General features: G+C 42.4%; 1 protein-coding gene across 4 annotated transcripts in view; it reads left to right on the top strand.

The window, feature by feature from the left end:
• Nucleotides 1–12,375, top strand: part of sema3fb (sema domain, immunoglobulin domain (Ig), short basic domain, secreted, (semaphorin) 3Fb) — a 60,805-nt gene that overhangs the window by 38,064 nt on the left and 10,366 nt on the right. For 2 of the 4 annotated variants that reach the window (XM_069714129.1, XM_069714120.1), the window contains exons 5-9: nt 976–1,065; nt 2,774–2,867; nt 5,192–5,311; nt 5,568–5,707; nt 6,959–7,073. In XM_069714129.1, the coding sequence (XP_069570230.1) occupies nt 976–1,065; nt 2,774–2,867; nt 5,192–5,311; nt 5,568–5,707; nt 6,959–7,073 (559 nt within the window). The remainder of the gene's footprint in view (nt 1–975; nt 1,066–2,773; nt 2,868–5,191; nt 5,312–5,567; nt 5,708–6,958; nt 7,074–12,375) is intronic. The other 2 variants (XM_069714142.1, XM_069714136.1) reach the window with 1 other exon arrangement.

Raw genomic sequence — 12,375 nt, 5'->3', positions numbered from 1 at the left:
GGACCTCTTGAATTTCCTAAACCAAGCCAGGCATCACTACCTCGCCATACTCCCCTTTAACACCTCACTCTTCCCTAATATCACACTTGTTCCCTAATGATGACCAGGGGACTTTTTTAAAAAGCAATAAATAAAATGTAAATTTCCCATTGGACTCTCCCTGGAGATCACAGAGAACTTGCAACGGCAAGCATGGCTTGCACGAGTCTCTTGTTGCACACTGTTCCTATGGTGACCCCTTGCTAATGAAGGGCTTCCATCCAGTCGCTCACCCATCCATCCACCTCTTCATGCATCCATCCAGGCCTCCCGCCAGCCTCCATCGTGTGAGACGTTGGGTAATTGGAAGTGGGAGCTCCCATTATGGGGTGCAAGTGGAATGTTCCAGTTCTTGTCCGTTAATGAGAGGGCTGTTATTTTCCCCGTCACACTGAACAGACAGGTCTGAGTCGTAGCCCCGTGAGCACCTTTCTTAGCCAGGCTGGGGGAGTTCTCCATGATTACAAAAACATGAAATGATACACTCCGTACAGATGCATGCACACACATATCCTGTTAAACCATTGCCGGATATATTCCTAAAATTTACAGAGCTTAAAGTGCGAGCCTTGTAGCTTTTGTAAACTGTAATAGCTAAATGTTTTGCTTTGGCAGCAGCTTTTAGGGCTCATATGTAGCATACTGTGACAGCCTTTATTGACTCAACCACAGGATTGAGAACTATTTTTGTTGCCTTTTCCACCATCTGGTCAAAAAAAGCTACACACATTCCCTGAACAATCTTGCACACAAACACACATCTATATATTTTCCTTATGATCTTGCATTATATTGACTTCAATAGTTTTGGTTTGAGGAGTTTCTCATCGTCTCTTGAAGCCAGGACACTCTCATCTGCAGCAGCATCAGGAAGGGCCTCAATCCTTCCTCATCAGTGGCGTAACATCCAGACTGTATTGCTGTTTCCTGTTTTAGACATCCATGTATCTGCAGATGGCCCAGGCCAGAGGAAGGGCTAGCCGCGCAGCTGAACCCAGCGCGGTGCACGAGACACTTGGACTAAAGGTGCGATGTGGGCCCTGTCTGCACCACGGCCCTGAGTACTGCCTGGGCTCGCGGTCACCAGCAGCATGCTCCCTCTCTTTGTGTCTGAGCACATCACCATCTCTTAACTTGGCCTTCATTTGGTTATCTCCGTAACATTTGGCATGCATTTTTTTCGTCCATGCACAAGCTTTGAAGTTTTGTATGATTTCTAAATGCATTTAACTCCATGTCATTTTATTTTTCCTATGTTCCATTCATGTTTTCTTTGTGTAAGCCTCATTGTCTGAGCACCCTTTCTTATTCGTCATTGTCCTTTTAGTGCTTTGCATCTGCACTAAATGCCATGTTTTGCATGAGAGCTGGGTTATCAAGTGGAAATGGCTTATCAGGCTGCTGGAAAATTGCTAGGAACAGATTTAATTAAAAAGGCTTTTAATTCTATTCAGTGCATGACATATTCATTTTTATTTAGCATATATTTAGCTTCGCCCATAAACAACCAAATCCATCATCTTGCTTATCTGAGGCAGTGCAGGGTGTCCCACCCACCAGTCCTTCACCCCACAGAGCCCTCCACCTCCTGCAGGAATGTGGTACAGACTCTCCCACAGAGGCGGCAGGACTAGTCAGCATCTGACCCACTCCCACAGCAGGCTCTGTTAGCCCAGAGCAAACATCAGCCATCTGTAGCCAACTAGCTATGCAGCAAAAGCAATAAAAGGGACACATACTTGAATGTGTCTTTACTGTTTGAGCTCTCCAAGCACTTTAAAACACAGAAAGGAGCTTTTGAAGGACTTTAGTTGATGTGGGACACTTTGAAAATGGTCCAACTCTTTTTTTAGTTGGATTTTTTTTTCTACATTTTGCAACTTTTCTGAAGGGTCATATTTTATGGCAGGGTTGTAAAAACATGTTCAGGGCACAGCTTCCCTTCGGAACACATAAATGTTTGTGACCTTTTTCTTACACGTCACTATCTGGCATGGCTTCGAGTGAGCTGCCAGCACCTTCTTATTTGCACGAGCGGTGATTTTAATCAGAGATGAGTAGGGAGTTGCAAAGGGATGTGTGTATGAGCCATTGAAGTGAGTTTGGCACAATTCCATAGTCTTCCTGCTTTAGTGCTGATGGACAGTGACAGAGATGTCTCCACAGAGATGTCTCCATTTCTGTCCCTGCTGGGGGTGAAAAATGAGGGATTGGACATGCTCTGGTCTGTGAGGCGGGGCTAAGGACATGCCATTGCATGCCACTATTTCATTTTCCCCACTCTCATACGCAAATTCCTGCCAATCACCTTTCAGTGCTTGCGTGCTGGGATGCCACGAGCGGGGAACATCAGTCATCCAGCCTCCATCCCAGGCTTGTTTTCACTGTGCCGGATTACAGGTGTCAGCAGTCGGCCTACCCACCCATAGGCACCAAGAAGCAGAGATATTTGGCATGCAGCTTATTATGGCGAAAGAAGAAGCCCACGACACATGTTTCCCGCAGTAGAGTGGCACGGAAATGGATTAGAAATCCCTCGCTTTCCCCGCATGTATTTTTCTCTATGAACATATGCTCATTATTCTAATACTTCATCCCCCATCACACCCTATAGGTCCCACAGGAGCCAGAGGCAGCGCATATGCTTCCTCATTTTCCCTACACAAGGGAATCACAGTGACAAGATGAAGAGTGCTGAATTTATAGCCATCTCCATGTGACTTTCCCATTTCAGGAAGAAATCTTCCATTTAGAGCCGGGAAGAGTGGAATCCGGGAAGGGAAAGTGCTCCTATGACCCGAAGCTCAACAGCGTGTCAGCTTTGATCAGTGAGTATCATCTGGGTTTGGTCACATAAGGGCATAGACACGGGTTCAGTCCAACCCAGCTCCTTCTAACAACAGCAGTCTCATCCTATATGGATTCTACCTATTTGATTTGCTCTTTCTTTATATGGTCTTCTCTCTGCTAGCTATTTATATTTTGGGCGCACTTTGTTAAAATGATTTATTGTCAGCCAGTGATTGGCTGATGGTCAGGTCATGTGTCTATTGTGAGTATATTTCCCACAGTGGTTTGCCTAGCCTAATGATCCCAATCATTAAATCCCAAGGAATTTCTCCTTGTTAGGGTGGAGATGGGCACATTATTATGTCCCTATTAATATGTGAATCTGCCACTGGGGAATTAGTGTTTTCAAATCAAAATACTTGTGACATGTTGGAAAAACCTTTAAGGGCTTGTATTACCATTTGGAAACCTAAAACTCGCTCTGGTGAATGTGGGAATTTACTAGTAGCATCTGATTATACCGTGTTTAAATTTGGGATTAATGTCTCAAAAAAAAAATCACTGCACCAAAATATCAACAAAATGATTATCTATTTTTTCTGTATTCAGTATCCATTTGGAACAAAGTTCATTTTGGACACTGTGTCTTCTGGTATCATCTGTCGTTGCACTCATGAAGGCAGCATCCTCTGTCCCTCTGCCCAAGGTCACTTAGTCAGGTCCAGACCACACAGTTGCCACCAGTGAAAGGCGATCTGCTCTCAGCAGGGCGAGACAGCGGGTGTAAATCACTGGCACCGCTTTCCCACATTAACACAGTGCCAGCTGACCAGTATGGAACCAGTGACTGTCATCCAAGATGGATTTGCCTCCCACTTCCACCAGTTAGCATCATACAAGAGAGACTGTTGTTAATGTTGATAAGGATTAAGAACCCTGTACAATAGATTTACCATCGACCACTGACTGCTCAGCTCTCCACCACATTAGACATCCTATCATCCGTGGACATTTTAATGATGTATCATCAATCTCCCTACAGCACTGCTGTGGACCATGACATTGAATACAATCGTGGTCGAACAATGTTCCTCCTCACTCCATCTTTGAGAGCTCTGAGAGTCACACCTGCTCTCCAGTGGGGCCCACACAGCAGCTGGAAGACCAACACCTTGCCCTCCTGTGGTTTAACAAGGCTGTTGTGTACATTTGTCAGTCAGCACACATAGATGTGTTCATATTTTATGTCCTTATGATGTGATTGTGAGGGAGGTTTGAGTGTTGTTGTTGTTGGTATTTTATGTGCTCTGTAACTTCTTAATTGTTTCCTCGGACGTTTCTTGGAAAGTACAGTGTCATTTAGTATTAATGAAAGGAAGATATAGTTCTCAAGTGTTCAGAAACAATACACAGAGCAAATTAATTTGACATTTAAAAAAAAGAATTTGAAATGATATGGTGGTTTTGTAGTTGGTTAGAGTTTATATATTTGTTGAAATCCAGAGTAATTTCTTTGAACAGTTTAATTCCAATGCAAAGAAAAGCTAAGACAGATCCCACTCAATTTAAGTGAATATTGATTTATTCCTGGAAATTAAGTCATCCATATTTGTTGAATTGTATGCTCTCTAACTACACAGAAAGAAAAATAAGAATATTGTATATAATTTTCTATTTTCCTGAACATTAATAGCAAATTGCGGTTTTCACTAGAATACTTCTTAACAGATAAGGAATTCTGTTTCTGTTATTGTCAACAAATACAGGGCAAACAAATACAACAATAGCAAATTCATCCTTTGCAGCCTTTGTAGACAAAGCCTGATACTTCTTACTCTCCTGTGACATAGAACGTCATTGTTGTCTGAAAACTATTAAAAGTGAACTGCATTGTTACACTGAGTAACATGACCCTAATGACACTGAATATGGACCCTGCCATTTACTGCATCACCAAATCTGTATTAATCCACAGCTGAAAATAGTCCCCAACAAATACACAAATTGCTCCTGTTTGAATAACATTTTATTCTGAAAACGACAAGGCCCGGCTGTTTTAAGAAGTGAATTAGCCTTTTCTGAAAATAGAATTATATATTTCTCACCTATTTATAAAGACCTAGATTTTCTGTAGTGGGTTTGGGTTCTGCATGCAGATATGTCTGACAGTTTAAAAATGACAAACTGATGGTATTTGTGGCTCTGGTCCTCTTTTTTTTTGGTATGCATTTGTAATACTGAGCTGTGTTGTGGAACAAAGAATCCTGAGATGGTTCTACTTTGTTTTGTGCCAAGGGTGGTGCTGCAATAATGTCAGTGTCAAGGAATTTTACTAAACTGAGCTGTTTTCTCTCTTTCTCAGATGGTGAACTGTATGCTGGGGTCTATGTTGACTTTATGGGAACTGACTCTGCCATTTTCCGTACTTTGGGGACAAAGACTGCCATGCGAACAGATCAGTACAACTCCAGATGGTTGAATGGTAATAGTCTTATTTAGCCTATAAATAATATTGGAGGCTTTTATCCACCCTCTGCAGCTTTCTTGCATGACTTCTAAATATACAATCCAAACCGGGTTACACATGTATACAATGTACAGATTTTGGTATTTGCATCTGTTTAGAATCCCTCAGCAAGTGATAAACAGGAAACAGTAAAGTTTATAAAAGATTCGAAACAGATGTTTTCCCAAATTTTTCCTCCACCTAAACATCATACAATCTCTTCTCCCAACAGACCCAACTTTCATCCGTGTACACCTCATCCCAGATAGTGCGGAGAGAAATGACGACAAGCTGTACTTCTTTTTCCGGGAGAAGTCCTCCGAGATGGGCCAGAGTCCCGTGACCCAGTCCCGCATAGGACGCATCTGCCTGGTGTGTACAGAGTGAAGAGTGTGTTTGTTTTGAGGCGTGATCATAATGAAAAGAAAACCTGCAGCACCAATATGGAACGGATGGAGTCTCCCGAGGCGAGGCACCCGCTGTGTTTGAAAGGTTACAGGCTTGGGACTCGTATTTGGCTAACGCTAACGTGCTGGAATCCACATGTGTCTTTAACCTTCCTGTCTACAATGCATCCCTCTGTCAGTGATTGACCTCTGACCTCTGACCCCGTGATCTCCTGGCTTCTTCTCCCTGGTAGTCCTAAAACACTCGAAGCTTTCAGTGTGCATGCCCCAGAAATACAGTACAAAGTGAGCTGAGCCAGAAAAACAAATAATAACAAATGTCTCCAGAAAGCTTGTGGGGCAACTTTCTCAGCTGATCGTGTTGACATATTGAGCGCGCAGGTTTGCGTGCACGTGTGAGCATAACAGCGGGGATGTGAGACTGAGTACGAGTGATGAAATGTGGCGTACGTGTGCCCGTTGCTTCAGCTGTTGGCCGTTGTATTTATTTGAGTGGGTCAGGCACTGACCCGGCACACAAACACTCATCCCCCTCTCAGTGGGCTCAGCCACGGCCTCTAGAGATCCGGTCCTGTCATTCTTACTTTGCAAAACATCTGGATATTCTTACTTGGCACCCTGCACAACACCAAAAATACACTCACTGTAATTAAACTGGGAATTGTGAAAATATGTCAACTCCCAAAAAGGGATCGCATGAAGAATGTGAAACTGATGACCAAGCTTTGAAAATAAATATTTAATCACTGTAAAGATGCTGGTTGTGGAGGATTCTGAAGCACATACTGGTTGCAGCTTTTCCTTACTGGGATGAATTCTGGCTTCACTCCACCACAGATGGAGGAGTCGAAATAGGGGGAAACAGTGTTTACCAACCCCATCCCCAACCACCCCCCTGTCTTTAGCTTCCTGGCTTTGCAAACCAACATGTACTGTAGTGTGTGTGTGTGTGTGTGTGTGTGTGTGTGTGTGTGTGTGTGTGTGTGTGTGTGTGTGTGTGTGTGTGTGTGTGTGTGTGTGTGTGTGTGTGTGTGTGTGTGTGTGTGTGTGTGTGTGTGTGTGTGTGTGTGTGTGTGTGCGCGCGCGTTTACGTGTGTGTGTTGGTGTGTGTGGTTCCAGGTTCCACCTGGGTTTGTTCTCAGTAGGAAGAACAAGAGGAGAATTAAATTGATATGCTAAACTGTGTTTTGTGTCAACCCCCCCTTCTCAAAAACAGAACGATGATGGAGGCCACTGCTGTCTGGTCAACAAGTGGAGCACCTTCCTGAAGGCAAGGTTAATCTGCTCGGTGCCCGGGGCCGACGGAATGGAGACGCACTTTGACGAGCTGCGTGAGTACAAAGACCTTTACACCTGCAAACTGAGATCACACTGTGGTTCCCTCCACTGTTTTTAGTTGATGTGGTGATGTGGAGGTCACTTGATGGGGGTGGGGTGGGATGATGTTGTATAGACTTTCTTGTCAGTCAAACGCTGCCATCACTGTGATCACAGCTCTTTTGCCAGATTACATCCTACACATGTATGGCTGCAACTAACAGTTATTTTTTTACTATAAATTAATCTGCAGATTACTTTCTCTATTAACAGAGTTTTTGTTTGATAAAAAGTCAAGAATAGTTCAAAACTCCATACTGCAAGACAACTTTTTCAAGTTGAATGTTTTATGTGAAAAAAGAACATGTTTAGCTTAATTTCATATATGAACAAAACAAATTATCAAATATTCACATCAATTCTTGGCATTTTAACAAATTAAATGACAGAAAATAATTGATCAATTATTCGAGCAGTTAATGTTCATCATCTAATCAATTAATTGACATAGTTTAATCAACTTTCTGTGCAGGCATCAATCTGGTCTTTTATGAGAACAGCAAATGTTATAGCTTATACCTTAGATATTAAAACATCACTGTGTTTATCACTGACAAAATAAAAAATTTTTAGCATTCAAGAGATATTAGTATTACTCATTTATCCTCAGACAATAACTTTTGTTACACCCTGCTTTGTACAGACACCATATCGGTTCTTTGGACAGTTAATCATTTTGACAGCAGGTTATCGAATAGCAAAGTGAAAAAGGACATGCATGGATTTATTTTCAGACGTATTCATTTTCAGGTTTTTGTAATATATGATCACATCTGAACTATTAAGTGGAGAACAGTCTGCTCCAGGCGTTGTTTCTGCTGTAACACCTGCCAAGAATGTATGCACACACACACACACACACACACACACACACACACACACACACACACACACACACACACACACACACACACACACACACACACACACACACACACACACACACACACACACACACACACTCACACTAAAGCACAGTCCTTGACCCATATGGCAGCTCACTGCAATCATATGGCCCATACACCACACTGTAAAACACAGATAATCCCACCACTGTAGTTGTCATTTTCTTTCAAGATGTCTTGAACAAAAGTGTTTTTTTTATGTGTATGGAGGCGGGCTGATGGTGGGCAGATCGGATCACCAAGCAGGAATGTCTGCAACTGTGAGACTATTAGGCTCTCCAGGGGAAGCTCTTTCTCTGTCTGTCTCCACTGGTTTAAAATAGAGCCCAAGAGTGATAGGGAGACTGATGCGTGAGGCTACTGTTGCTCTTGAACTAATCACAAGAATGAAAAGTGCCTACCATGATCGTTTTTTTGTCTCTTTATCTCGCTGACACATTCCTAACTTTATCTCCACCTGCCTGCAGTTTAAAAGCACTACTTTGTTTTTACAGGTGACATTTATTTTATACCTCTCTGAACAACTGCAAAAGCGACACACACTTGAAAACTCTGTGGCCTCTTTGTGTGTGCAGCCACTTCACAAAAATGACGAGGAAGCGGTTCTGAGTGGGGAATGGGTTGGCTGTGCCTTTACAAACGAGGGTTCTGTCTCTACTGGTTAGGTCAGTGTTGACACAGACACAGCATGCGGTGCAGAGTGGGTCTGTGAGAGGGTTGGAGAGTCGTCAGCGTTTGGCACTGATGATGCATTTTAGGATATTGCTTGAATAAGGTCTGTAAATGTGTAGTGGAAAAGGCTGGTGAATGAACAGGGACAGGCATGCCAGGGTAGACATGCCCAGAGAAAAGGAAAGACTACATGTCAGTTTGTACAGCAGCCATCCCTGCCAAGGACTCCTAGAGGGGACAGTAAATTGGATATGATTGAGTTTCATGCTAATGGCCTCACATTTACTGTCTAGTTTGAATGTTTATAAAGCTCTCTCGCAGGAGGGTTTGTCATTACAGAGGAGATTTCAGGATTTCACACAGGCAAATGGGTCTTAAACTACTGCGAATGTAGGTAATTTGGGAAATAAACGCTTTTGCTTACTTACTGATAGATAGATGGGAACATGTAAATCTCTGATGTCAATTAAATATGAATTTATAGGCAGTTAGCTTAGGTTTGTATAGATGCTGGTTAAAAGAAGAAAACAGCTTGTCTGCCTCTGTTCAAAGGTAACAAAATCCACGTACCTGCTCCTCGTAAGCTCACTCTCAAAACTTTTTTGGGGGGGAATCTGTACAAAAACGTAAGCATATAGATGACAGTGGCTTTGCCTGTTAACCAATGGTAAAATTGCCAATTATGTTTTCTTTTTCATTTGTTATGAAGTTTGTTCGTTGTCTCTGTGCCCGCGTATTTTTTGTGTGTGTTTTTTTTTAGTGTACGCCGGTTTCCTACCACAATCCAAAGACAAGCATGTTAGGTTGTTTGGTGATTCTAAATTGGCTGTAGGTGTGAATGTGAGCATGAAAGGTCTGTTCTTATGTGTTTGCCCTTTGATGGACGGGCAACATGTCCAGCGGCCTTTGCCCATAGTCTGCTGGGATAGGCTCCAGCCTCCACGACCCTGCACAGGATTAAAGTAGGTAGCGCCTATAGTTAATGAATAGATGGATTTGTTATACACTTTAAAGGAGCTTTGGACAAAGGAGGTTAGCTGTGTTTTGATGTATTTATGCTAAACTAACCTTATGGTTTCGATGTTTTCAATATTCTCATCAAAATCAAGAAAGCTTATAAACATCTTTCCCAAAATGTCAAACTACATCTTTAAAGGTCCAATGTGTAGGATTTAGGGGGATATGTTGACAGAACTGGAATATGACATATGACTTCCTCAGTGAAAAATCACCTGAAACTGAAAATTGTTGTGTGTTCGTTAGCCTCAAAAAAGCCCTACGGAGGTAGTAGGTCCTCTTTCATGGAGGCCGCCATGTTGCACAGCCATGTTTCTACAGTAGTCCAGACTGGACAAACCAAACACTGGCTCTTTTTCACATTATTTGAAGGCCACTACAGATTCCCCTGCACACTCGGAAAGGAAAGGGTGACGTGATGTGGTATTCAGCTGGTTGATCTGCAATCTCGCCACTAGATGCTAGCTCTTCTACTGCTCTTTAAAAGCCTACATAGCCTACTGTAGGCTACATGTAGTAAAGAGACACCGTAGACTCACTACACTACACACCAAGATGAAGCCACAGTTGATGGGTATTGCATTAATTTGCCCAGGGTCCTCTGTTCCCCAGTTCCCTAACCCTAACCCAAGTGGCCATGTCATAAGTGGATACAGATCTGGGGGATATTTTTGTTCAGGTTCTCATTGTGTGATACATAAATCTGGAGAGTAGCGGACCCTGGGAACATAGTAATGACTCCACTAATTGTGGCTTCATATTTACCGTGCAGATTTCAGAATTCTCAAGTTAGCCAAGCTAACCAGCCTCTTGCTGGCTGAAGCCTCTTATTTACTGTACAGATTTGAAATTTAAGGGTATCACTTTTACCATTATATCTTGGCAAGCTAATAAGAATGTTTTCTAAAATATACTGCTTATTTTGGCATTAGTAACAAGGAACTTTAGATGCCTTACACTGAGGATTATTTCAAGCCAAGACATGTTTTCAGACCGATACTTTAGTGAGAAAAGTCTTGAACTTTGCCCCATTCTTTAAAACGTTATTAAACTGACTATATACGTCAGTTGTTGAAATGTCTACACCAGCTGTAGTCTCATTTAGAAAAACATTTTGGCAAAGCACACCTGAGACCTGGGGAGTTTTTATAGTTAGAATATGTAACATTATTGGCTTTACCTCACAACTTGTACCTAAATGACCCACAATGGTCTAAAACAGATTTAACATGCTTTTATGTTATGACATACACAGAAATAGGAAGAAGTGCATACGTTTTATATGAGTGATGCTTTAAAATACATGTCCAGACCAATAGGCGGGGGGATGAAAAGGCAAAGACAGAGAAAGAGGCAGCGATACTCGGGGGAACAGACTAATCCAAAACCCTAAGGTTGATCAAGCAGAAAATCTGTTTTGAAGAAATGGAATATACAAGGGCCAAGCTTTTATTGCTATACAAGCATAAGAAAGACAGTTGTGGAATCTGGAGTCTTTCCTAGTTGTTATTAACAAGCAAGATCCCCCAAAGTGAAGTCATCACTGCCCTGTCAGGACAGCTCTCAGTGCAAATCACGAAATAATTATTTTCTTGAATCCTTGATCTGTTTTTAGTGACTGTATGTGAGCTATAATAGCTCTATCTTTGCCTCAGAGGTATCTTGTCTGCATGCGTGTGCACTTATGTTTTCTTGCGTGCAAATTACTCATTTCTGCAGGACAACAGCTGTACGTCATGACAAGGATCATATGTTGCGTGACACCCATAACAATCCGTCGTGCTGCGGCCATGCTAACCCATGACCGTTCCACTGCTTGGGCCATAGCAGCTGTGGAAGATGGCATAGCGGTCCGTGCGTGTGGGGAAGAGTGTGAATCTGGTAGCCATTCACAAATAAGGACAATGTACTTGCTATCTCTTAGCTGCATCCTTTTCTCCAGAGATAAGTTTGTGTTTGCAGACAGTCCTGAGACTGTGTAGCCTAACTAGTGTGGACATGACCAAAACCCAGCATTTTACATTCAAAGACAATGCTCACCCCACTCATGTATCATTCTATCTACATCGCTGCATGACAGCTAATTTCTCATGTTGGTCTATATGGGACTGTGAGCGCATACATCTTGATTGGTGTACTTACTCTTTTCTAGGATGCGATCAGTTCACCTTTTGTTTCCACACTTCCCAAGCTTTAATAGTCATATTTTTAGCTCTACTCCCCTCGTCTGTCACTTCTTTACTTTCTCACTGATTGCATTTTTACTCTTAGTCATTTCCCTGTACAACTAGGTTGGGAGCATATTCTCTGTTTAATGCTGAAGGCCCTTGTCCTATTGTAGGCAGTGTTGAACGTGTCCCCTGGGACAAGTATTTAGGTCAGGTACTGAACAGCCGAGAGACTTATTACCCATCATGTGTTAAGCTCCTCTTTATATGTTGCTGTGGACCTTTACTCGGTATCAACAAAAGGATCATCTAAATCAGGCAGTCCCTGATGTCAGAGCCCTGTAGGACAGCTAATGTGAGCGTTTGTGATTTAAAGAGCTCCAGAATTGGCTTAAAATTTTATGATGCAGTTCTCCTTTGGGAGAGAATAGATATTTCCTTTCCATCGAAGTGGAAGACATGAACTATAGATGCAGGAGGGAAGAGGATCCTTC

Source organism: Brachyistius frenatus, unplaced genomic scaffold (assembly GCF_029030835.1).
Source record: "Brachyistius frenatus isolate BFR_SWC_R1_liver_20210118 unplaced genomic scaffold, ASM2903083v1 Contig_4, whole genome shotgun sequence".
NCBI classification, from domain to species: domain Eukaryota; kingdom Metazoa; phylum Chordata; class Actinopteri; family Embiotocidae; genus Brachyistius; species Brachyistius frenatus.
The sequence above is the reverse complement of the archived record's forward strand: the minus strand, read 5'-3'. Positions and strand labels throughout refer to the sequence as shown.